Raw genomic sequence first — 19,570 nt, 5'->3', positions numbered from 1 at the left:
CTGAAATGTTTATGTAGAAAATCCTAATTAAAAAGAAATGATTAACGAGCTTTTCCTTTCGGCGGTGGCGTGGGGGATGGAGAGGAGCTCTGGGGACGGCGCTCGGCCCCACGTCCAGGCTCCGCGTGAGATTCCCCTCCACGTCGTTGTTTGAAATCAAAGCGGTTGCCCCCCTGTCCCCCCCCCCCCTCCAATCTTGGCAAGGTTGGCTCCAAAATGGGCCAGGAAGGGAGAACCGTGGGGCTGGGACAGGCAGGGGCTGCGGGCAGGGGTGCAGGCAGCGTCTCGGGCCGAGCTCCCAGGAGACTCGGAGGGGCTCACGCGGGCACAGAGCCAGAGGGCCCCGGCCAAGTGCTCGCGGCCGAGCCGGTGCCGCTCCTCCCCGATGACTCCCGCCCGGCCGCGGGGAGCCCTGGCAGCGCCGCCGGGAAGGGAGAGGGGGCCCGTGCCTGGCGTGGAGCAACCGAGCGCCGGGTTTCCGGGCTCCGAGCGGGCCCCTCGGGTGGCTGCCATCAGCCGTCACCCATCGCCTGCCGGCATCTGCCTCCCGGTGACCCGTCCCCCGCCTCTTCACGCCAGGTACGCGTTGGCCCCTTCCCCCTTCCCAGGGTTTGTGGGGACCCCCCCAACCTCACCCCCTTTTCTGGTTAAACCGTGGGGTGCCGGGAAGCTGGCTGGTCCCCGCCGCTGGCGTCACCGAGAGGCCAGGGTGGCCAAAATGGCCGAGCTCTGCCCAAGCCGCTGGCCGGCCCCGCGCGCGTGACTCCTCCTCGTCACCCCCTTCGTCACCGGTGGCTCCGGCTGCTGGGGCCAGGAGCGGTGCGGGTGCCGGTGCCGAGCCAGCGGCCGCCTTGGGGGATCCCTCCCGCCTGCGCCGGGCTGGATGCGGCCCCGCGGGGTGGGGGGAGGCGGCGATGCCGAGCCCCCGGCACGCGTCACATTTTCCAGCCTTTCGGTGCGTTTACGTGGCCGCGCTCGGCTCCCGGCTGCGGAGACCGAGGGGGAGTTTTGGGGGGCACAGCCCCCCCCTCCACCCCAAGCCAAGCCCCCGCAGTGTGTGTGTGTGTGTGTAGGGGGGGGGATCCCCTTTTCTTTGGGGTTTAAACACAAAAATCTGCGTCCCCCTGCAGCGTGCCGGGAGGGGGGGGATGCCTGAGCATCCCCCAGGCCGGGATCTTGCGGGGTGATTTGGGGGGACACACACACGACAGCTTTGCAGCGCTCTCCCCCTCCCAGCGCCCGCGCGCGTGCACGCGTGTGCACGCGCGTGTGCCCGGTCCCGCCTCGCACGCCCATCCCGACGTGGGGGTGGGTGGGGGGGGGAAGCTGTTACAACCCCAAAATCCACAGGAAGGTGAGAGCGCGGAGGAGAAGCTGGGAGCCTTTGTGTCTGGGCTGGGTTTGGAAGCAATTAGAGGGGGGGTTATGAGCCGGGTTATAAATGGCCGGTCGTTAAAAGTGTTTTTTTTTTTACGTCTTTGGAAATGAGAAGCAGGCGGCCGGGCCCCAGCTTGGCGGCAGATGCTGGATTCGGCCGGCGGCTCGGGGTCGAAGGGGCTTCGCTTCCATCCCGCCCCGGCATCCCTTCGGCCACGAGCCGGCGAGCGGGACCGGGGCAGGGTCCCGCCGCGACGGCAGCCGACGGCGCAGCGGAGGCCGTGGGGCGCGTGGGCTCCCTCCCACCCCGCCGCCGGGGTCCCCGCTGGCCGCTGGGCCGGGGCAGGACACGGTCGCGTCGTCCAGCTGCGTTTCATTTCCGCGGCGGCCGTGGCCGTGGCTGGGGAAGGGGGGGGGGCTGCACCCCGCCAGCTGGGATGGATTTGCAGGGACGTGGGGCGGAGGCGATGGGTGACCTGCCCTCGCTCGGGGGACACCGGGGGGCTGCCCACGAGGGGCTCCGGGGCGTTGACAGCGTTTAGGGGTGCCGAGGCGGGGAGGGAGCCGTGCCCGGGTTACGGTGGGGGGGTGGGAGGCCCTCGGCGGTCTCTGCGCTCAGGATTTCTGCGGTTTGCGAGGATTTTTGCAGCTCGTCCTGCCGGGAAGCGGGGAGCGGGGTGGCGGCAGCCGGTGCCAGCTGTTTCCAGAGGCTGAGCCAGCCGCTGCCGCCCGGGCACCGGGACGCTGCTCCCCGCTTGCACCCCCTTTTTCCCAATTAATCCATGGCCTTCCCGGGGTTCACCGGCTCTGCCGGGGGGGTTGTTTGGTGCCGGTGTTTGCCTGCCCACCCCAGGGGCTTTCCTGGGACGGGAAGGAGGGAGAGGAGGGTGGGGTGCGAAGGCTTTATCCGCCCTTCCCGGTAGAATCCCTTCCAGATGTGGGGCTGCCGGGGCTGGCGTTCAGAACCCCGCTGGGTTGCCGTGTCCAGGACAGCCCCGGCCCACCGGGACGAGGGGTCCCCGTGGGGATGGGGGTGCAGGCAGGTCCCACCCCAGCCCCCCCCTCCCTTCTCCTGCAAATGGGGCGCTTTTTTTCCCCCCGATTTCCCCAAACTTGGAGCAAACACGCGGTATCACCCCCTCCTGTCTCTCCGTGATGGGGGGACACAACTCCTGCACCCCCAGGATGAAGGGGTTGGGGTGACCCTGCCCCTGCACCCCCTCCCCGAGCCCCTCCGGCTCTGCCGGAGTTTGCAGAGGTCCCCGTCCCCTGTCCCCATCCCCTCTGACATCACGTCGAGCATCTGCGTCGCTGTAGGTAAGGTTATGTCAGCTCTTTGTTATAAATCCTGTTCTTCGGGGGATTAGAGACGCTCTGCAAGCCGCAACTTGGCTCCCCAGCACGGCAGCCCAGAGATTTTGGGGGCGAGGGGGGATGTGGACGGCAGGAGGCGGGGGGTGACGGCAGCTCTGGTGGGGCGTTTTCACCCCAAACCACAGCAGAAATCTCTCTCCTTCCATTTCAGAGCTGCCGATGAACCAGAAACGCCATTTCTCACTCGCTCCCGCTCGCCGGGGTTTGGCCGGGGCTGCGATACCGATACCGGGGACCGGCACCGCGGCACAACCTGCCCCGCGCGGCACCTTCCTCCGGCTGTTTGCAGAGGAGGGAAACCCCGGAAAATAATTCATCACACTTTACCCAGGCCCAATTTATCAGGGGTTTAATCTAGCGTTAGCAGTTAATCTTGCTTTCCCCCAGGCCCGCAGCCAAAGCAAACCTCACGCGGCGCGGCGAAGGCTGGCTGGTCCCGGAGCCGGGGGGTGACGCAGCCCCCCGCTCCCCGGCCGTGCACGCGTGTACACGTGCACACACGCGTGTGCGCAGACACGCATTACGTGCGTGTGCGTGTGTAACGCGTGGCCGGACGGATTACGTGCGTGTATACTGATGTCCACGCGCGTGTGCAAGCACCTGCACGCTGCGTGCCCACACGCGTGTACAAACATCTGCACGCGTGTGCGGGCATGTGTGTGCGAACACGCGGGCCCCTGGCGTGCCTGCAGGCGTGTGCACACCCGTGGGTGCCCAGCCAGCACCCGGCTGTGCCGCCGGTGTGCAAGTGGACGCAGGGCCGGGCAGCTCTGTGTCCCCAGGGCTGCTCGGGGGGGGGCAGCTTGGGGGTGCAGGCAGATTTAGGGGTGCAGGCAGCTCCAGGGGGTGCAGGCAGCTTGGGGAGGGGGAGTGCAGGGAGCTCAGGGGGATGCGGGCAGCTTGGGGGTACAGAAAGATTTAGGGGGTGCAGGCAGCTTGGGGGGGGAGTGCAGGGAGCTCAGGGGGTGTGAGCAGCTTGGGGGGTGCAGGCAGATTTAGGGGGTGCACACAGCTCCAGGGGGACACAGCTCCAGGGGGTGCAGGCAGCTTGGGGGGGGTGCAGGAAGCTCAGGGGATGCGGGCAGCTTGGGTGGTGCAGGCAACTTGGGGGTGCAGGCAACTTGGGAGGTGCAGGCAGCTGGGGGGGATGTGGCAGTTCAGGGGGTGCAGACAGATTAAGGGGGTGCAGGTGGCTCCAGAGGGTGCAGGCAGCTTGGGGGGGGGGGATTTGGGCAGTTCAGGGGGTGCAGGCAGCTTGGGGGGTGCAGGGAGCTCAGGGGGATGCGGGCAGCTTGGGTGGTGCAGGCAACTTGGGGGTGCAGGCAGCTGGGGGGCATGTGGCAGTTCAGGGGGGCAGGCAGATTAGGGGGATAGAGGAAGCTTGGGGGTACGTGGGCCACTTGGGGGGTGCAGGCAAGTTCAGACGAGGGGGTGCAGGCAGCTCGGGGCGGGGGGATGGGAGCAGTTCAGGGGGTGCAGGCAGATTCGAGGGGTGCAGGCAGCGGGGGGGGCCCCCACCCCGCACCCCCCGGGGCAGAGCCGGGGCGGGGGGGGGGGCTGCTCCCGCCGGAGCCCTCCCGGTGCGGAGCCCCGCAGGTGAGCGCGGAGCCCCCGGCAGCGGGGCCGGGGCCGGGGGCGGAGGGGGTGGGGTGGGACCAGCCCCGCAATAAAACGGCCGGCGCGGGCGGGACGGGACGGGACGGGACGGGACGGGACCGGAGAGCGGCGGGCGCGGTGCCGGTGCGGAGGGTGCGGCGGGTCGGTCGGTGCCGCTCGGTTCCCCCTCGGTCCCCCCCTCCGACCCCAGCCGGTGCTTCTCCCCCCCCCCCCCAGTAGCCGCGATGCCCAACTTCTCCGGGAACTGGAAGATGAAGAGCTCGGAAAACTTCGAGGAGCTGCTGAAGGCGCTGGGTGAGTGCGACCCCTCCCCGTCCCGGGGCTGGCTGGGGGGCGGCAGGGGAGCCGGGGGTCCCGCCTCCCATCTGCCCCCCAAACCCTCCTCCAGCCCTTGGGGGAAGGGGATCGCAGGGCCTGGAGCGTGTGTGGACCCCCACCCTGCTCCCCCTTTTCACAAAGCCCCCGGTGTTGCTTCTCCACGGGGGAAACTGAGGCACGGGGAGGGGGCTGGGCAGCGTGTCCTGCTCCCGAGGGGTCCCACATGGCCCCTGAGGCCCCCCCCCGCTCCTGCCTGCCTCAGTTTCCCCACCGTGGTGGCCTCCCCAGGTGCAGGCACCTCCAAACTCTCCCCCCAGGACCCTGCCGCTGTCACGGTCCCCTTCACACCGAGGGCTTCCTCCCCCCAGCACCCTGTGCCTGTCACCCTAAAGGCACCCAACGGGGGTCACCCGCCCCAGTGGGGCCCGGACCCCTCGGTAACGGCCGGTGTCCCCAAAACCACAGCCCGGATGGGACCTCGCTGCGTGGGTGCCCCATCCCCACGGGGCTCATTTCGGGTCCCCTCCGCCTCCCACCACAGCCAAAGTGGGGAGCAGGGCTTTTGGGGGGGCCGGCTCATGGGGCCAGGACCCATTGCAGGGGGGGAAAGCAGGGGGCACAGGCTGCGGGGGTCCCCGGGGCTTTGGGCAGGGCCGGAGCCAGCCCCCCCGCCGCTGCTCCCCTCCGCCTGACCCTCTCCTCGCCTGCCGGGGAGCTGGCGGAGCAGAATATTTTCCAGGTTAGGGGATACGTAACAAATATTTCAGTATAATTATCACTTTCTTGGATTTCACTCCCCTCTCCCCCCTTCGCCCCCTCTCCCCCCTCCAGCCCCGCCGGTGAAACTGGCTCCGAGAAACCTCAGCAGGAAAATAAATCTGCCAGCCCGCAGCGAGCCGCTCTTCCTTTCCCACGGCACAAGCGGGGGGCTCCTGCCCTTCGCCACCCCCCGAGCCCCCCCCGGCCTTTCAGCAACTTTGGGGGAAGCCGATACCTCCAGACCCCCTGGGCGGAGGGGCTTCGGGGGGGGGGATCAGCTCAAGACCCCCAGTCTGGCTGCATCCCCCCCCCCCCCGGCTTTTGCTCCCTTTGGGGGTTGTTTCTCCGTGTCCGTCCGTGTGTCCCCCCCCCCCGTGAACATCGCGTGGGGGACCTGTGGGGCTGCGTCTGCCCGTGGCTGAGTTTCGGGCACCCACCCCGGCGTGAGTCAGGCCTCGGAGGGAGGGAAGGGACCTGGGGGCAGCGGTGGAGACCCCAGCCCCACCGCCCTGGCCAGCAGCGGCATCCCCGAGGGTCCGGCCACGGGGGGACGTGGCGTGGCCACGGAGGGGACCCCGCAGGGACGTGTCCGTCCCCGCTGCAGGAGGGTTCGGCTCCTGGAGCTTTCCCCGAGCACCCGCATCCCACTGTGGGGCTGGGACTGTGTCCCCACTGTGGGGCTGGGACTGTCTGTGCCCCCCCCCCCCCCCCGTGGCGGGGGGAGCCCCTGTCTGCAGGGACCCTCTCTGGGGGTGCAGGGGGTGGCGGCCGGGGCACGATCCCTCTCCCGGGAGGGCTGGCCGGGTGCCCACCCGCAGCTTTCGGCTGCCGGAGGGTGACACGGGAACAATGTCCCCAAAGAGCAGCTCCCCGGGGAGCTGGGCTGCCTCCGGTGACAGCCGGGGGCTCGGGGCCGTGATGGATGGGCCACCTCCGGCAGCGGGGACAAAGCCCCAGCTGCCCCGCGGTTTGCGGGGGTGGTGGGGGGGGACCGTGGGGACCCCTCGGGGGGGGGTCACGCAGGTCACCAGGCGCGGAGCTGCTCCCCGGCCCAGCTCGGAGCGGGTGCCTTGTCCCCGCCATCACCCCGCGCTGGGTGAGCCCTCGTCCCCTCGCACCCTCCCCGTCACCCTCGTCCCTTCCCTCGAGCGCATCCGGAGGCGGCCCCGGCATCGTCCCCCGCCTCACCGCCAGGTAATCAGAGCCAGATGTGGCCCAGATGTGGCCCAGGGCTCCTGCGTCTCCCCGTGGGTTGCCCTGAGCCGCCTGCAGTGCTCGGGGTCCCCCTGGGATGTGTCACTGCCAAATGGGGGGTCGTGGCCGTGTCCCGTCCCGTCGTCCCCCCCCACGCTGACCCCCCCGCCCTTCGAAAGGAGCTCCTGCGGGAGAGGGGGCCGCATCCAGCCCCGAGAGGCACTTAACCTCCCCGGCTGCGGGTCACCCCACGGGGAAGGGGCAGCTCCGGTTCCCCCCGCGTCGGGGGATGCTGCAGCTCAACACCCCCCCATCCCCTTCCCCAGGCGTCAACATGATGCTGAGGAAGATCGCGGTGGCAGCGGCCTCGAAGCCGGCGGTGGAGATCAAGCAGGACGGGGAGAGCTTCTACATCAAGACCTCGACCACCGTCCGCACCACCGAGATCAGCTTCAGGATCGGGGAGGAGTTCGAGGAGCAGACGGTGGACGGGCGGCCCTGCAAGGTGGGGGCTGATCCCGACCCGATGCACGAGGGCGGGAGGACCCGCTCACACGCGTGTGCGCGCGGGCACCGTATGTGCCCCTCCGTTTGTGCGTGCACGCGCATTTTGCGTGAGGGCGGGAGCGCCCGCTCGCGCGCGTGCACCCGTCTTTGCGCACGCATCGTTGCCTGCGTGCACGTGCACGAGCGTGCACGCGCACCCCCGTCTGCACATCCCCACGCGTGTTTGCACGCACGCGGCCGCGCGCTCTCCCCGGTGAGGAGCAGAGGGGCTGGTCCCTCCCTCTCCCCGCGCCCCGTCCCCTCCCCGCACCCCCCCAGGTGACAGATGAGCCCGGGCAACTGTCGGGCCGGGGAACAAATGGCCCCATCCATCTCTCGGCGGGCGAGCGGTGATGGATGGTCCTGCCTGGCGGGGGCTTCTCGGGGTGTCCCGTCCCCCCCCCCGCCCCAGCGTCCCCCTGTCCCCCCGCTGCAGAGCTTGGCCAAGTGGGAGAGCGAGAACAAGATGGTGTGCGAGCAGCGGCTGCTGAAGGGCGAAGGGCCCAAGACGGGCTGGTCCAGGGAGATGACCAACGACGGGGAGCTCATCCTGGTGAGGACCGGGGAGGGGAGGTGGGGGGGGGAGGGCATCTCTGCCCCAGTGCATGCTGGGAAACTCCCGTGGGGTGGGGTGGGGGCCGTGACCGTGACGCTGCTCCCTCCTTGCAGACGATGACGGCCGACGACGTCGTCTGCACCAGGGTCTACGTCCGGGAGTGACGCCCCCGCTCCGCTGACCCCCCGCCACCGCGCCAGTGTCCCCGTCCCCGTCCCCCAGCCCCGTCCCCTCCCCAGCCAGCGCCGGTCCCCTGGCCCCACGTCCCCCTGGCCCCCCAGACCCCACTTCCCACCCTGTGTCCCCTCTGGCCCCCTCCACTCACCCCACAGCCACAGGGAGGGGGTCGCACCTTCCCACGGGGGTAAATCAGAGCAACCCCTTTTTTTTTGGGGGGGGGAAACGCGGCTTTTTCACCCCCCCCGCAGCGCGGGGTCTCTCCGGGGGCAGGAAAAAAATATCTCATTTTCTGGCCCCGTTCTGCTGCTGCAGACAAAGCGCCCGGTTTTTGGAGAGGTGCCGGGGCCGCGGCGGGGGGTAACGCAGCCGCCTCCCTGGGCCTTTGGGTTGGTTTTAACTGTTTTTGGTTCAGTTTGGTTGTTTTGTTTTTTTTTAATGCAGCCCCTGGCCCTCGCCCTGCCCCGGGGCTGCGCTCGCTCTCCCCTTCCCCAGTATTTATTTGTGAATTTTGTATCGGAAGGAAACACCAAAAAACCCCAACCCGGTGGCACCGCAGCTGTGCAGCTCCGGGTCTGAACCCCCCCAGGGTCCAAACCCCCCCGGGATCGTCCCCGCCACCTCCCTCCTCTTTTCAATAAATGTCCTAACCCCTCCCCAGTGTCCCTGTCCCCTCCCGGCCCCGCTGGCACACGCACGGATCCCGCACCCAAGCCGTTGCGCAAGGGGCCGGGGGCGAAGGCGGTGGCTGGGTTGGCACATCCCAGCGTGGGAAGCGAGGGGCAGCCGTGGGGCAGCCGTGGGGCAGGGAGGGTGGCGTGGGGCTGGGGCGCAGCTCACCCTTTGGGCTTGGTGCAGGGGTGGGGGCGAGACCCTCTCCCGGCTTGGCTGGAGGAGCCGGGGCACCCATGGGTGCTGCGGGCCAGGAGGTGGCTCCCTGAGCTGTTGGAGGTGATGCTCGTTGGGTGCTGCCTGCTAATTGCCCTCCGTGGGGTGGCATTAATTACCCCGGGGGGAGGACGGGGGGGCTCTGCTGGTGGTGGTGCAGGGGAGGGTCGGGGTGCGGGGGAGCCCTGCCCCGGGGACGGGGGGGTGCAGCCGCTCCCCGCACCCATCCCAGCCCTGGCTCTCCCCCTTCTTTTGGGAGACGCAGCGAAGCAGCTCCCCAGGGTGGGCTGGGACCCCCCCGGCCGGCTGCCATGGGGCAGGGTGGGGGGCACTGACCCACTCCCCCTGCCAGCACCGGGGCCCCACCGAGCTGTGGGGTGCCTGCAGCTGCCTTCGGGGTGATGACGGGGGGGACGACAGGGCCAGCACCCCCGGGTCCCCAGGACCCAGCACCCCTCCTGCCCCGGCCAGGGAGGGGACAGCGGTGAGTGGCCCCCGGGGGGGGGGGGCAGGACCCGGGGTTGGCTTTGCCCCCCCATGCCCCGGGTGTGATGCTGCACGGCCGGGGAGCGTGTTCAGCAGCGGGAAGGGTGTAATTACACCTTCTCTGGGGAGGAGGAGGAGGAGGAGGAGGAGGAAGGGCTCCGGTGTCTCCAGGTGAACGCTTGGCAGGTGCCCATCGCCCCCCTCACCCTTCCCAAAACTCTGCCGGGGCCGCGTCCCGGCTCTCCCGACATCCCCGCACCGCAACCGGCGGGCAGGACCGGCAGGACCGGTGCCAGCGGACGGGGTGGGCGCTGGATCCGGCCCCCTCCCCTCTTCACCAAACCGACCCTTCCCCCTCCCCCCCCCCCCCGCAAAAGCCACAACCGGGCGGGAGCAGCCGGTAATGGAAACCAGCTGCCCCCCCCCGACTCCGCTCTCCCGCTTCTCCCCGTCGAAGGAATATCCTCTTTCTCCCCGGCTGCCCTGGGGACGGCTCCAATTTGTCTCTCTTCCGAGCCTCCGGATTGTGGGGGGAGCACGGGGGGGGGCCCCGGTACCCCAAGAGCAAGGGTGGCACATCTGGATATGGGGGGGGTCCATGGGGCCGCCAGCTGCCTGCACTCCCCCCCCCTCCCAGCTCAGTGTCCGGCCACACTGGGGACCTGGGGGGGTCCCATCCTGCTCCGTGGGTGCTGCCCCACCGTGATGGGGGGGTCCTGGGGGGGGTGTGGTGGGTGCAGGGGCTGGATGTGCCCCCTCCCCACTGCACGGCCGCCCCACGCCAGGACTTGGCCGCCAGCGCTGGGCGTTGGATGGCGGCTGCTCCTTAAACAAAAGCAAATTCCTTCTCCGGCCGCTGCTGGGGGAGCGGGGCTGGGGGGGCCCCGGGCTGCGAATGACCCCAAAACCTTGGTGGGATGCTCTGGGCTGTGACAACCCCCCCCCACACCCCCCTCCCATCCCATGGGACTGCGTGGGTGGCTTCGGGTGCCCCCCGGCACCTCTAATCCGGCACTAATCCTCCCCGGTGACCTCGGCGGCCCCCGGCCGGCCTCGCTGCCCCCCCCGGGCTGGGGAGGGGGCCCAGGCTGGCCCCTTGCCTTTCATCTGCCGGAGACAAAGCGGGGCCCCGGCCCCCCCCCCAGCCCCGCTTTGTGCTGTGGGTAATGAATACCCGACCCCGGGGGGGCCCCCGCATTTTTCATGCATTTTCTGGAAGCGAAGGCTCGGCCGGGCGAGGGTGAGCAGCGGGGGGAGATGTGGCCCCTTCAGGGTCCCCAGGGTTGAACCTCATCACCCCCCCCGCCTCTTGGGCCCCCCCCATGCCCATGCTGGAGCCATCGGGAGGGAGCGGGGGGGGCTTTGACCCACCCGAAGCGGGGGTCTTGGCCCCGCCATGGTGAATACCTGCCCGGGGGGGCAGGACAGGGCTTGCTGGGCAGGTTTGGGGGGGACATCCCCCTCCACCGGGCTGGGATGCTGGGGCGGGGGGGCTTCTGGCTCGGGGGGGGGGCTTAGCTGGGTTGGAGCAGTAACGCAGACCCCCCCCTCCCCCAGCCCCACGGTGCTGGGAGGGGGCTGAAACAGCTCCAGCTGAGCTGGGACCCCCCCACCCCACCTGGCCGGACCCCCCTAATGCTGCTGCAAGCGGGGGGCCGAGCTCCTGCCCTCCCCACCCGCACCCCCCCGGGGCTGGGGGCACCCCCTCCACCACCCCCAGCACCCTCCGGGCCGGCTGCTCCCCGGGTCGGTGCCCACCCTGGATGGTCCCGAGGGGTGCGGGGGTCCGGGCCGGCTGCCAGACAAAGCCCCCCCTTCCCGTACCGGCTCGTTACGGGGTCTGGCTGATGAGCCGGGGGGCCGGGGAGGTGCCAAGCTTTGGGGGGGGGTCTTCATCCCTCAGGCCCCCCCCTCCCCCTTTTCTGCTCCCTGGAAAGGGGGTTTCTGAGTGGGTCACCGGCTCTGCGGCCGCGTGGCCGCGGCGATGCCGGCACCGTGCCGAGGGCACAGGGCGCGTCCGTGAGTCAGCGGGGCCACCTGCCCGGACGGGCTCTGGCACATGGCGGCAGCGTGGCCTTGCCCAGGCCCGGCGGCGTGGGCAGAGCCCGGCTGGGGGGTCCCACCGGCGGGGTCCCCTTCCCTGGGGACGCGGTGCTTCGCACCGGGCGCGACAGGAGGGGACCCTCATCTCGGGGGTGTCCCCGTCCGACGTGGGGCGACGCGCCCGTCCTCGCGGGCACCCGCGCGGGCCAGGGGTGCCGATGGCACAACTGGGCGAGCAGGGTGGCTCCCCGAAAGCGCCGTCAGCTCCGGGAGGGGACAGCCAACCCTTTGCTGGGGGGGGGTGACCGTCACCTCCCGTGCGGGTTCACCCCATCCCCTCGCCCCAGGGCTGGCTTGCTCTGCTGGCGGGGCACCCCGCTGCCCTCCGGCCTGGGGGCCATGGGGCGGGGGGGCATGGAGGGAGCCCCCCGCCTCGCTCCCCCTGCGGCTGGCAGCCGGCCAGCATTGTTCTCGGCCTCCTCCTCCTCCTCCTGTTCTTCTTCCCCCCCCCCCCCCCCCTTCCAGCCACATCTGGCGCCAGACGCTTTCCTGGGCCCCGGCATGGAAGCGGGGGGTCCAGCTGCAGACCCCCCCCGGCTGGGTGTCCCCATGGGTGGGGGGTTGCGGGGTCCCCCTCCCCCCCTAGTGCCGGGGGGGGGGGGGGGGGGGGGGGTCTTGGCAGGCAGCTATGTAGAAGGGGGCTGTGGGGTGTTTTATGGGGTGCAGCTTGACCCCCCGTGTTTTTGGGGGTCGGGAGCCTGGAGCCCCCCACTCAATTGTGTGCCCTCCCATGGGGTGAGTGCAGGGCTTGGGGGGGGAGGGGGAGCTGAGCCTGTTTGGGGGGCTCTGCCTCCATCGTGAGGGGCTCCAGGGATGCTGAGATGATGCGAAGGGTCCAGGGGGGGTAATAAGGTGGTGAGGGGGGTCTGGGGGTGGGAGAAGGGGCTCTGGGGGTGATGAAACAGGGTGAGGGGGGGCCAGGGATGGGAAGGTGGGGTGAGGGGGGGTCTGGACCCTGCCTGGGCAGCCACGGACCTCGGGGGTCCGCGTCCTCTGCCACAGAGCTTTGGCAGCCAGAGCTCACCTGGAGCAGGAGGTGAAGGGGGGGGCAAAAAACCCCCCAGGCTGGGAGGGCAGGACCTGGCTCCCGGCCCCGGCCGAGCCCTGCGGGTCACCTCCCTGTTGTGCAAAGCTGGGGAAACTGAGGCACGCCCGGCTGATCAAAGCGGGGAGCAGGAGTCACCACCCGCGTGCCACCGGCCTCTCCGCGGGGAGCACGGCCCCGCTGCGGGAACACGCAGCCACTCCGACTCGGGATTTGCTTTTAATGCCGTGTACAAAGTCTCCCAAAAAAAAAAAAAAAAAAAAAGAAAAATTTTTAAAATCCTTCCAAAAATAAATTAAAGGGACAGGTCTGTCCCCCCCCCCAACCCCCTTCTGTTTTGTGCAAAGAGAAAAGAGAAACCCCCTCCGCTCCCCAGGCCTGACCCAGGCTCCAGCAAGGAAAGAAACGGGCAAAGCAAGGGACCTCGGGGGGCCCGGGCAGCGGCACCCCACGGCGTGGGGCCGGCGGCACCGTGGGGCAGTGGCAGGGACCCCGGCGGGGGACAGCGGCTGAGCCGGGCAGTTCCCGTCCTCCCCAAATCGGCTCCTGCGGAGGCTTTGTCCCACCGGACCGCAGATGGGGAAACTGAGGCAGGGGGCGAGGTTTCCCCCCCCCAATACTCCCTCGTCATCAGTCCAGGGCTGCGCTGCCCCGCTGCGGGATGCGCCCGCTGGGCTACCAACGGCTGGATCCGGCCACCAAGCCCACGGCCAGCGCAGCAGCAGCGGCGGCGGCAGCTCCTTTGCCGCCACGGAGATGGAGCCGGAGGGAGGGTCTGTCTCCTCTCGAGGGCAAGGTCAAAGAGGGGCCTCGTCCCCGGCCTCTCCCCTCGGCGGGAGGGTGTGGGGGACCCCCAAAGCGGGGCAGCCCCGCGCCTGGCTCCCCGGGGAGGGGGGCGAGGGAGGTTAAGTGCTGTCGGAAAGGCGACCTATGTACATCCCTGAACGTGACGGCTCTCCGAGCCCCCTTCCCCGCCGAGCGGCCCCAGCCCTGCCCCGCGACCCCGTGGGACGAGCCCGGCTGCCGCCCGTGGGGGGCTCCGGTCCCCCTCGCCCCCGGCTACGAGGTCTGGCACTGGACGTGTTGGCGTGTGCCGTCCTCGAAGTCGTCTTCGTGGTAGGCTTCGCCGGTGTAGGGCCGTCGGCCGGGCCCGCCCTGGGACGTGTAGTCGCTGAGCTCCACTTCCTCCGTGTCCTCGGTGGCCATCACCTCCTCCTGGGGCGGGAAGAAGGCCTGGAGCTGGCGCAGGCGGTCGGTGGGGAGCCAGCCGGGCTCGGGGAACTTCACCTGCGAGGGGACAGGGGACGTGGAGGCGCAGGATGGACGCACGGGGACCCCGGAGATGGGGGACACCGGCTCCTGCCCGGCCCCGGCTCCTCACCTGGAACTGCAGGATGAGTTTTCCCTTCTGGAAGGGGCTCCTATAGATGGGCATCCCCTCGTTGGGGACACACTTCAGATCTCCGGGTCGGATAACGTCACCTGAGACAGAGATCGGTGTCACCTCGCTGCGCCTGGCAGCTCCTAGCACCCTCCCGGCTCGTTGCAGGGGTATCCCAGAGCACCCCAACCCCGTCCCACCCCACCTGGCTGGGAGGAGATGAGCAGGGTCCTGTTGTCCAGGGTGCGGATGACCTGTCGGCAGCCGCACAGGGCGTCTGCCAGGCTGATCTCCCTCTTGACGATGAGGTCGTCACCGCTGCGTTGGAAAACGGGGTGTTCCTTCTGATCCAGGACGATGATGATGTCCCCGGGCTCCAAGCCGGGAACTTGGTCCCCTTCCTCATGGAAGGTGATCTTCTGCCCGTCCTTCATGCCTGCGGGGCGCGCGGGGAGAGCTCAGGGCGTGGGGGTCATTTCGGGGGTGACCCCGCTCTCCCCACGCGGTCCTGTCTCACCTTTATCCAGGTGAACGCTGAGGATCTTCTTCTCCCGCACGACCTTGCGGCCGTTGCAGGTGAGGCAGCAGTCCCGAGGCCGGATCCACTCGCCCTGGCCCTGGCACTGGGAGCACACCGTCTGGATCTGCTGGATCATGCTGGGCCCCAGCTGGTGGATGCGAACCTCCATGCCCGAGCCGTGGCACTTGGGGCACCTCCTCTGGGCACCCTCCCGCACCCCGCAGCCTGCGGCGAGGGGAGGCGGAGGGGTGAGCGACCGGGCCGCGGCGCTGGGGAGGACCCCCCGGGGCACGCTGCGGCCCGGCCCCTCCGGCACTCACCTCCGCATTTCCTACAGATGATGTTCTTCTGCAGGGACAGCTTGCGCGTGGTGCCGTTGTAGAGGTCCTCCAGCGACACCGAGAGCTGGTGCACCACCGTCTTCCCTGGACGGACGGAGGGGAGAGCCCAGATCAGCGCCCGGTCGCACGCCACTCCCCGAGCCACGACCAGATGGATGCCGGCCGCTGCGGCTCGGCATCACCGGTTCTCCACGGGGAGCGGTGGCTGACAGCTTCCCTCCACAGCCAGTCCGCGGGGACGGCGGCAGGAACAGGAACAGCTTTAAGCCAAGCTTGGCGTGAGGGCTCAGAGGAACCTCCAGCAGGGATCTCCTCGCGCCTCCGAGCCCGGATCCTGCCAGTTGTCCCCAGCGTGGATCGGGCACGGCTCCTACCCCAGGGCCTTCCTCAACCCGGCTGGAGAGGCTCTGCCTAGAGTCGCCGAGACGCTCCCCTTGGCCTCCTAATTGCCCTGCTATTAAATCGTGCCACTTCAGCAAGAAACGCCGTGGCGAGTCACCCTCTCCCAGTGACCCAGGCCAAAAGCATCCGTAGAGTCACCGGAGCAGCCCTGCACGCCCTGCATCTTGCTGCAGCCTCCCCCCGGGGCTCGCGGGGAGCCGAGGGCAGCGCTGGGCTGACTCAGCCCCAGCCCTGGGGATGGCAGGGGAAAGCCGGGACAGGGACAGGGAAGGGCCCTTTGAAGAGGGGCAGATGGAGAAAGTAATGAGGATGACGAGGAACCGTGTCAGGCTGTGCACCGCGGGGAGAGAGGTGGCCCGTGGGCTGCCAACCGGATCCCGGTGCCCCCCCGTGAGCCAGCACCGCACCGTGACTGGGCGTCAATTCCCTCCCAGCACCCGGGGTCCCGGCGGGTCCTTCGTCCCCCGGTACCTCGCCTGTCCGCCCGGCCACGCATCCGCACTCCCCCGCCGAAGAAGAGGTCAAAGATGTCCATGGGGGAGCCGAATCCGCCGCTTCCTCCTCGGCTCCCCAGGCCGCCCTCCTTCATGGCCCGCTCCCCGCCGCGGTCGTAGAGAGCCCGTTTGTGGGCGTCCGACAGCACCTCATAGGCTTGGGAGATCTGCTTGAACTGGGGAGGGGGGAGAAGCGGGTGAGACAAGGGGGAAGCGAGCGGGGTGGGGGGCCGGGGGGGGGCTGCACCTACCCGCTCACCCTCGCTGGGGTTCTTGTCGGGGTGGTAGCGCAGTGCCAGGCGCCGGTACGCCCGCTTGATCTCATCCAGGCTGGCTCCCGGCCGCACACCCAGCAGGTCGTAGTATCCCGTCTCCTTCACCATCTTCCTCGCTGCTGATGTGCTGTGAGAGGAGAGAGCCGTGAGCCCCGGCCCGGGACCCCTCTCCGTTCCATGACACCCCTCCCTGCCGCAGGACCCCCCACCCGTGGGACTCACCAAGGGCTTTTATCCCTCTTCTCCCTGCGGAGCCATCCTGCACCCAAGCTCGCACAGCCCTGCCTCAGTTTCCCCACACCAGCAACATCCTGTGGGGCGCGGGGCGGCGGAAGCTCCCCCGTCCCGTGGCCCAGCCGCTCCCCCCCTGCACCGGGCAATGTGCCGGGAGCCGATAAGCCCCACGCGGGGTGTGGACGTGTTTATCTTGTGACAGGGGAGACGGGACAGGACACGGGGAAGTGCCCATCCTCCTGCACCCAGCCTGCTCCGGGCTCCCCCGGCAGGAGGTAAATAAGTGGCTCCTCCTGAGAAACGCCACCGGATCGGTCCCCCCCCCGGGGCTGGCAGCCCCCCGGGGCCGGGGCTGGATCCGTCCCGCGTGGCCCAGGCTGGCCGGGCTGCTCCCCACGTCCAACCCGGGGACTTCGGGGCTGGCGTCCCCTCCCGCCCGGGCACCTCCGAGGCCCCCCCCCGGGGATACGGGGCAGCCGCTGGGCCGGGGCTGGGGGGGGCTGTCGCGGTGTCCGCGGACGATGTGACATCCCGGTCCCCAGGATGTGACAGCGCGGGCCGCGCGTGGGGGCCGCCAGCACCCCCCACGGGGCACCCCACCGCGATGGGGGGGGCCCAAAGCCAGTCCCCGTGGGGCAGGGCCCCGCCGTGGCAGGGGGGCACCCCAAGGAGACACCCCACGGGGAGGGGGGGGGCCGTCCCCGCCTCCCTCCCCGGCCGGGTCAGGGCAGGGGGAGGCCGGGTCCCCTCTGCTGACAGGCCCCGGCGCCCCAGGACCGGGCCCGGCTCCGCTCCCGGGGGTCCCCCCAGGACCGGGCCGGGCCCTGCCGCCGCGGGCTGGCAGGGAGCGGGGTGTCAGGCCCGGGAGGGCCCGGGGAGGGCCCGGGGGTCCCGGGGGGGGCCGGGGCCGGGGCCGCCCCCACTCACCGCCGCCGCCGCTCCGCTACCCGTCTCCGAACTCTCTGGAAGCCGGGGATCCGCCCCCCGCGCTCCCCATTGGCTGGGAACGGCGCCGCGGGGACCGCCCCCTCCGCCCCTCGCGCCGCGCCCATTGGCCGCGACTCACTCAGCCGCCCACCCACCGCCTCGCCCCCTCCACCCCGCCCCGATTCTCATTGGTTGCTGGCTCTTCCTGGCCGGCTCGGGAGGCGGAACGCCTTTCCGGCTTTCGATTGGCTACGATATCTGCCGGGTCCGCCTCCCCGACACACAACTCCTCTCTCATTGGTTCGAAGCGGGTGGCCAATCAGAGGAAAGAGTGGGAATTCCGAACGCCGCGGCCGTCCTGCAGGGGGCGGCGTGGAGCGCGGCGGGCCCGATCCCGCCCGCGCGGGGCCCGATCCGGCGGGGCCCGATCCGGCGGGGCCAGGGGTCCCGGGGGGGTGCAGAGTGGGGGGCTGTGTGGGGGGGCTGTGTACCCTCTCCTGCCTGGTGCCCCCCAACGGGGAGAGGCTTTTTGGGGGTGTGCCCCCAGCCGGGAGCCTTTCTGGGGAGATGCCTGGTTGGGTCCCCCCTCCCCAAATAGGCTTTTTTTTATTTGGGGGGGGGGCTGCCAACAGCAGGGAGGGGTTTGGGGGGCTCGCGTGTTTGGAGGGGCTGCCAGGAGGAGGCAGGGAGCACCGGGCTGTGGGGGGTTGCCCTCCTGGGCTTGGCTGCTTTTGGGGGGCTGGGCGAGTGGGTGGGCTTGGCCGGTGGCCGGAGGGGAACCGGGGGGCTGGGGTCTTCCCCGAGGGGCCGGGACACCCCCGGCTCCCCTCGGCCACCTGCAGCGGGGCGGGGGGGGGGGGTCAGGGCCTTTCCTTCCCACTTCTGCCATTGCCGGGGCTGGCTCAGGGAAAAGGCATTTCCGTGGCCCCCCAGGCCCGGGGCCGGCTCCCCGGTGGGCTCCCCCCGCCGCCCCCGGGCACCAGCCATGTCCTCCCTCGGTGGCTTTGGGCTCAATCCTGCCCTGGGGAGCTGGGCTGGCCCCCAGGGTCCAGCCGGGGGTCCCTGGGAGGAGGAGGAGGAGGAGGAGGAAGGCGCTGGGGTGGTGCTGTCGGGGTCGCAGTGGGGTTTGGGATGCGCAGGGAGCCCCCCCCCCAGTGGCCACCCCTCCGCCATCGTTTGAGCCAGCTCTGGTGTCAGCCTCCGAAATCACTGGCCATGTTTGGACAAGCAGCCGGGCCCCTCTCCGGCTCCCGTGGGGCTGCCCTGGCCCCCCAGAGCTGTGCCGGGGGGCGGCAGCAGCACCCCGGGAAATGCCGGGGGGGGGTTCCATGAGTCCGGAGGTGATAAATCTCCCCCCCCCCCCCGAAACCCAACCCCGCCGGGCAGTTGTCGCCCCGCTGGGGTTTCAGTGACCCCCATCCCACCTGCCCGGGGGGGGGATTTGGTCCGAATTCCTGCGAGAAGCTGCCGCCGTTGGCCGATTGATGGCGAGGGGCTGGGAGTGGGGACCACCATGGGGGCCCCAAACTGGGAATGAGGTCCCCAAAGTGGGCAGGGGTCTCCAAAGTGGGCATGTGGTCCCCAAACTGGGAATGGGGTCCCTCAAACTGGGCAGGGGGTCTCCAAACTGGGAACGGGGTCCCCAAAGTGGGCATGTGGTCCCCAAACTGGGAATGGGGTCCCTCAAACTGGGCAGGGGGTCTCCAGACTGGGCATGTGGTCCCCAAACTGGAAATGAGGTCCCCAAAGTGGGCAGGGGGTCTCCAAAGTGGGCATGTGGTCCCCAAACTGGGAACGGGGTCTCCACACTGGGCATGTGGTCCCCAAACTGGGAACGGGGTCCCCCAACTGGACAGGTGGTCTCCAAAGTGGGCATGTGGTCCCCAAACTGGGAACGGGGTCCCCAAAGTGGGCAGGGGGTCTCCAAACTGGGCATGTGGTCCCCAAACTGGGAATGGGGTCCCCAAAGTGGGCAGGGGGTCTCCAGACTGGGAACGGGGTCCCCAAAGTGGGCATGTGGTCGCCAAGCTGGGAACGGGGTCCCTCAAACTGGACAGGGGGTCTCCAAAGTGGGCATGTGGTCCCCAAACTGGGAACGGGGTCCCCAAAGTGGGCAGGGGGTCTCCAAACTGGGAACGGGGTCCCCAAACTGGGCATGTGGTCGCCAAGCTGGGAACGGGGTCCCTCAAACTGGACAGGGGGTCTCCAAAGTGGGCATGTGGTCCCCAAGCTGGGAACGGGGTCCCCAAACTGAGCATGTGGTCCCCAAGCTGGGAACGGGGTCCCCAAACTGGGCAGGGGGTCTCCAAACTGGGAATGGGGTCCCCAAACTGGGCAGGGGGTCCCCAAACTGGGAACGGGGTCCCTCAAGCTGGGCAGGGGGTGCCCGGTCACGCTGGGGATGCCGTTTGGGGCAAGGAGCGCTGGAGCCAAGGGACCTTCCTGCCCCTTCCTGCCCCTTCCCGGGGCCGGATCCAGCATCAGCTGCTCGCGGTGACTCAGGGCTGGCCGCGGTCACATCCTGTCCCCAACGGCGTGACCCTTGCGTGGCACCGT

The 19,570-nt window shown here is 69.8% G+C and overlaps 2 protein-coding genes across 4 annotated transcripts; one reads left to right on the top strand and one right to left on the bottom strand.

The window, feature by feature from the left end:
• Positions 1 to 4,571: 4,571 nt before the first annotated feature.
• On the top strand, positions 4,572 to 8,561 carry CRABP2 (cellular retinoic acid binding protein 2). Its single transcript, XM_072846785.1, has 4 exons — positions 4,572 to 4,662; positions 6,966 to 7,144; positions 7,622 to 7,738; positions 7,855 to 8,561. Exons 1-4 carry the CDS (start codon positions 4,593 to 4,595, stop codon positions 7,903 to 7,905), a joined length of 417 nt encoding a protein of 138 aa, XP_072702886.1. The 5' UTR covers positions 4,572 to 4,592; the 3' UTR covers positions 7,906 to 8,561.
• A 4,197-nt stretch (positions 8,562 to 12,758) lies between these two features.
• LOC140644240 (dnaJ homolog subfamily A member 1-like) lies at positions 12,759 to 17,074 on the bottom strand. Of its 3 annotated transcripts, XM_072846870.1 has the most exons (8): positions 17,015 to 17,074; positions 15,830 to 15,980; positions 15,556 to 15,754; positions 14,662 to 14,766; positions 14,339 to 14,566; positions 14,027 to 14,257; positions 13,822 to 13,922; positions 12,764 to 13,727 (listed from the first exon to the last, which is right to left on the bottom strand). In XM_072846870.1, the coding sequence occupies exons 2-8, from the start codon at positions 15,959 to 15,961 to the stop codon at positions 13,500 to 13,502; spliced, it is 1,224 nt and encodes a 407-aa protein (XP_072702971.1). In that variant the 5' UTR covers positions 15,962 to 15,980; positions 17,015 to 17,074; the 3' UTR covers positions 12,764 to 13,499. The 3 variants fall into 3 exon arrangements, with proteins under 3 accessions (XP_072702970.1, XP_072702969.1, XP_072702971.1); XM_072846869.1 differs by lacking the exon at positions 17,015 to 17,074 and adding an exon at positions 16,076 to 16,738 and having other exon boundaries at positions 12,759 to 13,727; positions 15,556 to 15,980; XM_072846868.1 differs by having other exon boundaries at positions 12,760 to 13,727; positions 15,556 to 15,980.
• Between the last annotated feature and the right edge of the window lie 2,496 nt (positions 17,075 to 19,570).

The sequence above is a fragment of the Ciconia boyciana genome, chromosome 26 (genome assembly GCF_034638445.1).
Source record: "Ciconia boyciana chromosome 26, ASM3463844v1, whole genome shotgun sequence".
In the NCBI taxonomy this organism is placed as follows: domain Eukaryota; kingdom Metazoa; phylum Chordata; class Aves; order Ciconiiformes; family Ciconiidae; genus Ciconia; species Ciconia boyciana.
The sequence above is the reverse complement of the archived record's forward strand: the minus strand, read 5'-3'. Positions and strand labels throughout refer to the sequence as shown.

Bases quoted from the DNA above. Each gene is read 5' to 3' on its own strand.
- LOC140644240 (XM_072846868.1), bottom strand. From the start codon at position 15,961: ATGGTGAAGGAGACGGGATACTACGACCTGCTGGGTGTGCGGCCGGGA. The intron at 14,767-15,555 runs GTACCGGGGGAC...CCGTCCGTCCAG, and splicing joins TGGCCGGGCGGACAGGCGAG to GGAAGACGGTGGTGCACCAG. The intron at 13,923-14,026 runs GTGGGGTGGGAC...TCTCTGTCTCAG, and splicing joins GCTCATCTCCTCCCAGCCAG to GTGACGTTATCCGACCCGGA.
- CRABP2 (XM_072846785.1), top strand. From the start codon at position 4,593: ATGCCCAACTTCTCCGGGAACTGGAAGATGAAGAGCTCGGAAAACTTC. The intron at 4,663-6,965 runs GTGAGTGCGACC...CCCCTTCCCCAG, and splicing joins GGAGCTGCTGAAGGCGCTGG to GCGTCAACATGATGCTGAGG. The intron at 7,739-7,854 runs GTGAGGACCGGG...CCCTCCTTGCAG, and splicing joins ACGACGGGGAGCTCATCCTG to ACGATGACGGCCGACGACGT.